The sequence below is a fragment of the Styela clava genome, chromosome 2, assembly GCF_964204865.1.
Source record: "Styela clava chromosome 2, kaStyClav1.hap1.2, whole genome shotgun sequence".
NCBI classification, from domain to species: Eukaryota; Metazoa; Chordata; class Ascidiacea; order Stolidobranchia; family Styelidae; genus Styela; species Styela clava.
Genome location: NC_135251.1, coordinates 3,822,480 through 3,827,808, shown reverse-complemented (window position 1 = coordinate 3,827,808; position 5,329 = coordinate 3,822,480). Strand labels below are relative to the sequence as shown.

The 5,329-nt window shown below is 35.3% G+C and overlaps 1 protein-coding gene across 1 annotated transcript; it reads right to left on the bottom strand.

Annotated features, from left to right (window-relative positions):
• Positions 1-1,750: 1,750 nt before the first annotated feature.
• On the bottom strand, positions 1,751-4,682 carry LOC144419828 (uncharacterized). The gene is made up of 2 exons (XM_078109914.1): positions 3,585-4,682; positions 1,751-3,379 (listed from the first exon to the last, which is right to left on the bottom strand). Exons 1-2 carry the CDS (start codon positions 4,132-4,134, stop codon positions 2,187-2,189), a joined length of 1,743 nt encoding a protein of 580 aa, XP_077966040.1. The 5' UTR covers positions 4,135-4,682; the 3' UTR covers positions 1,751-2,186.
• Between the last annotated feature and the right edge of the window lie 647 nt (positions 4,683-5,329).

Below are 5,329 nucleotides of genomic sequence, written 5' to 3'. Positions count from 1 at the left end.
AGTCTATGGCAGTCTGGGTTGTGAATAACATGTTGATTTTCATGTATCTGGGCATAAAATTTCCGCATCACTTGTATCTGGCTTTGTATTCGTAGTTTTTTTGCTATTAATAAGTAGCCTAATAAACCATGGATGAAAAAAAGATTGAAATGCTTGATGAAACAGAGCTTGTCCAAGGATAAGCCAAATCAACAATCCAATTCAGGACTTTTCACAAATATTATGTGCAATTCTATCTGAAATTACCGTTTACTACCATATCATAGAATTCGATGTTCATCTTGTGCCACAATACGGGACTATAGTCTCGTTTCATTTTGTAAATTGGGCAAACAATACCATGACCTTCCTAAGAACTAACTTCATGCCAAAATTGAAATTGTAAAGGGACTTTATGGACATCATGCATAATTAGTTTTACAAAACATAGTATAAAAACGATTATAATGATCGCAAAATTCTTGCTAAAACCGAGAATGTCCGGGGATGAACATCAATATATCAACAGTTTAATTCAGGAATTATTATTATGTCCAATTCCTGTCAAAATTACCGCCATCTCATTTCATGTATAAAAATGAAGAATCTTGGCAATGTTCCTTCTAATTCTGTAAACAATGAAAAAGGCTGCAATACGGGACTTTGTTTCGAACTTGATGAGTTGAAACTTTTACTGTCTATGTGATCAATTTTATAAACCAAATGGTAAAGTGGAATAATTTTTACATTTCTTCATTATCGGTACTAATTTTTCAAATCAAGAAGATCATTTAGACGAGAGGGAGGAGTCGCTTGAATGGCGATCATGTTGCATATGCTTATAAATTTCCAACTGTTTCCAAACTTGGCAAATGATATCAGACTGTTATGTACCGGTAATAGTATCTTTTGTACAAAGTATGCGCCACTAATGCAAAAATGTGAGATTTTAGAAAAACTTACGGTACTAATTATCCAGTTAGGGTTAGGGCTAGGAATGCTTTAAATATTTGAACTTCCAGCGCAATCTGCACCCCTAACTCCGACTGGGAAATTACTAATTTTATTATTTTAATCATTGGTGGGAGTGTTTTAGGCAGGACCTTTGTACAAAATATCCATGTATTGTACTTTCCTTGTTTTATGTTTGCTTGTGGAAAATATGTTGGATTCATTTGTCTGAATGAAGCATAAGTCCTGTTTAATAAGTAAGTCCAAATAGTCCATAAATAAGGCCATTGTTCCAAGGAAAAATGTGGAACGATCTATGAGATAAAGCGGGTTAGCTTCATCAGACCAATAGATGTAAAAGAATTACTAGATAAAATATTGTGATGTACACCTATCTACAATCCAACTTGTAAGCCCATATCTGCTTATATCTGGCCTTCTGAATGAGAATATAAAATATTCAAAAAACAGTGCATTAACAAGCATGTATTTGACTTTCTCTATATTAGGTTGAAGCTAAATGTGGAATGCCTCATGAGAAAAGGGTTGTTCCACATTCCACTATTGAAAATTCAATACTTTCCAGTCTAGGGCCATGTTCTAAGCAAAAAAAAAACACCTATTGTCTCAGTAGTTATGCTAAAAGTTTGACATTAATATGATAATCTGATAATCGCTGTTTTCGATTTGGTGTCACCTTTATTAGAAGAAGTACTTGTGATACTACATGTATTACACCAGGCAGAAAAACATTTTATAGCTAGTCCAATAACGTCGCACATGAAATATTGTATATTTATGCAGGAGGATAAAGTACCGTAAAGCGGGGTGACTATGACCCATTTTTGGTCTTTCAGTCAAAATATCTCGAATATTAAAAATCTATGAATTGCTATTCCGGGTCCAAACTATGCATTTTAGAGGGGGTATACGTCGTGCATAATCATTGAACCAAAATATTTGTTTTTTCTATATTATTTTTTTTAATTTACGGTGGGCCAAAGTCACCAGCAATTTCGGTACCACTTTGGCCCAGTGCCTATTTCTCCCCATAAATTAAGCTGTACCCATACTGAGACAAAGAAAACATTTATTACAGTGGGCTTTGGCCCACAGAGACTTTTTAAAAAAACAGAAACCCCAAAAAAATTAGAACACTCAACGAAATCGGCCATTTTATAATGGCACTGCAAAAATCAAAATTAAACATGTCTGTATTCATTCATAGCAGTTGATATCATGGCAAAAAGGTCAGTTCAGTTCAATTCAGACACTTTATAGATGCCTCGCGCATTTATGAGATCTGGGGGACTGATACAACGTTTTATGCTGCTCCAGTCGTAAAAAATCTGATCTTTCCGAAATGGCCATCTCCAGTTACATCCAGACTTCTCCATGACACTCACCTCGCACCCGTCAGTTGTGCGGGTTTTGACAATTCCAGGGTATAATTCACCCTCATACGAAATTATAACATAATCACCAATGTTGCATTCTTCAAATGGCAAGTGATGAGCAGTTGAAACTACAGAGTGAGAGTTGGATGATTCAGGAGTAGAGGCTTCATCGCATTCATCGTCTGAGGAAACAATTTCAACCGTTGAATCTGAATCTTCAATATTTTGATTTGCTTGAGCTTTTTTTGAAACCGTTTTTTCAAGTCTTGCCACATCTTCCTCACATGCGCTTTTCCCAGGTTCTACCTGAACCTTCTTTCTTGTTTTAGTTTCCTTTGCCACAGAAGATCTTAAATCTGAAATTTTCTCAAGAAATTTTTCACTGATAACATCAGAATCATCATGACTCGTAGTTCTTGGTAATCTACTGAGAACTTCTTCTTTATTGAGCGGAACAAGTCCTGCTTTTTTAAATCCTGCAACTAGGTTGTTTGCTCCCCTGACATCAAGAGCAAAGCAGAGTTTGTTCAAAAGTGCTGGAAACTCATCTTTTCTTAGCGTTGCGGATGTCTGCCTTCTTTCTTTACTTTTCACAGAATTCAATATCGATCTCCAAGCGACTTTCATTGGCCTGAAATAGGCAATATCCAGGGGTTGGGTGAGGTGCGTCGAATTAGGCGGTAGACATATGAAAGCTATATTGTGATCAAGACATGATTTCAGAACATCTGGACTGATATGGGAGGATAAATTATCCCCAATGAGAACTTTTTTCCCATTTTGACGCTTCAGCCTAGGCAGCACCATTCGATTAAACCAATCTTGAAAACTAAATCCATCAAACCAGCCTGATCTTGATCTGTTGTATAGTGTCCCTGGTGGTCCTCCTTCAACCCAAGTGCTCCACAGATTCTCGGCTTTGTACACTACATACGGTGGCATCACTGCTCCTGCTGCATTCCCACAGAACATCAAACTTATTGCAGATTTTGTCGAATTCAGGATTCTTTCTGGGTATTTGCAGCCGCGCTTGCATATTATCTTCTTTTGCCCTAAAAATAAATGCTTTGATCACAATACAGTAATATTTATTATCCATACTAGACTGCAAGCCAAAGTGAAATTTTACATAACACCATAAATAGTTTAAAATTTGATTTGACGCAGTAAATATTTTAAAAAAGGGGATTAACAAAGAACGCTTGAAAAATTGAATACCGTAGTACTGTATATACTTAAAAGCAAAGTCACTCATACCTGGGTCATCAGTTAAGTTTGTTTCATCATAATTCCAAATATTTTCCGGGGGCACATCATCCAACTCTTCTTCGATGTTTTCAAAATATTTTTCAATAGTCTCACTCGATACCCCTGCCCTTTTCTTTTTTATATTCGTTGCGAATCGCACCGTTAGTTCTGAGTGCCTTTTTAAGAATGCTTTCACCCATTCAACTCCAGGATAATTGCTGTGAAATTTACTGACAGTCACTCCTTTTGCATCAAGATAAGCTTTAACTATGCTTCTCAAATCTTCCTGTGCTATCGGAAAACCAAAACTGCTTACGGCTATGCAGTGCTCCACTAGAATTTTCTCAGTTTCTGCAGATAAAACTGTTTGCCCACCAAATTTTTTCATGTGCCTCAGTTTCAACTTATTCTTCAAAGTACTCCTAGGTATATTGAACTGTGCTGCAACGTTTCTTTGCGATTCTCCCCTTTTAATTGCTTCCAGAGCTCGCTGAAGTTTTTTCTCACTATAATCATGGTATCTTCTACTGCCCAAAACACGACTGAATTTTCTCACCATGATTTGAAATAAACTGTTTACATTTATAGATTAACTGGATGACTAGAATGAGAAAATAAATTCGTTTTATTTCTGAAAAATAAAACAAAAAAGTAGGTTTGTATAGGGTAATAAGGTGGGCCAAAGTCAGTACCATATTACATGGAATTTTGCATTGTGGGCAAAAAACCTCCCTCATACGCCCCCAACTAGTTTAAACTTGTTCCAAACACCATAAAAACCTTCACAGAGAATATCTCTTCCAACCTGTAAAGAATAAGGACAATTGAATGTTTCTTTTTTGGACTTCTCAATAAAAGTACTGAGTTGCGATTTTTTTTTCAATTTTTTTATTTCTGACCCTCCAAATGAAAAAGTTTTTTTTCCCAAATATTTTTCATAAAGTGACAAGATTTTTTGTTGTATAATTATTGCTGCTGTTATTAACTACAGTATCAAAACAAAATAAAATGGGAAATATCAAATAAAAGTAGATTTGGGTGGGTTTTAAACAAATTCTCAAAATGGGGCCAAAGTCAACCCGTGAGGTCAAAGTCACCCCGTTTTACGGTACTCATAATGTACATAGTTATTGATTCATACAGATTTGAAAAATTTGATATTTTCCACAGTTAAAAAAAGTTGAATGAGCTCGTCTTTTAAGCAGCATATATAGCTAATGAACAATTTTTCAAAAAAAAAAAAAACTCTTAAAAACCACTTAATTTAGTTCGATTTACTTTTGTAGTTTTTGAATATCCAAATTGATTTACGGTATGCAGCAGTGGAGGAAATTTGATATATCATTATTAGTGGTTGAAAGGCAGTGTTCTGCCATATTATTTTACATACATGTGGATTATGTAAAATAATTTTCAACAGCTCTATCTTGAGTTATATTTCTTTAAAGTGCATTAATCATTGTAAACAATTGGGTAATTTTCCCTAACTCCATAGTTAGAATATTCCGCTGGTACAATCATTTTTACTTCACGGTCTCTTAACATGCTTAAGCCTGCTAATTGTAGAAACACCTCAACCAGAAAGGAATGCGAAAACAATCATTTACTTTTCCCTCAACATGCATGAACGAGGTAACTGTAAAAACACTGATCGTGGGTGAAACATGCAATTTTGCGTGCTTCATCAATATCCCACACTCGACAGTAGTCAAACATATTTTGAATAGACATACCTTCGTACTGGAGTATTTTTG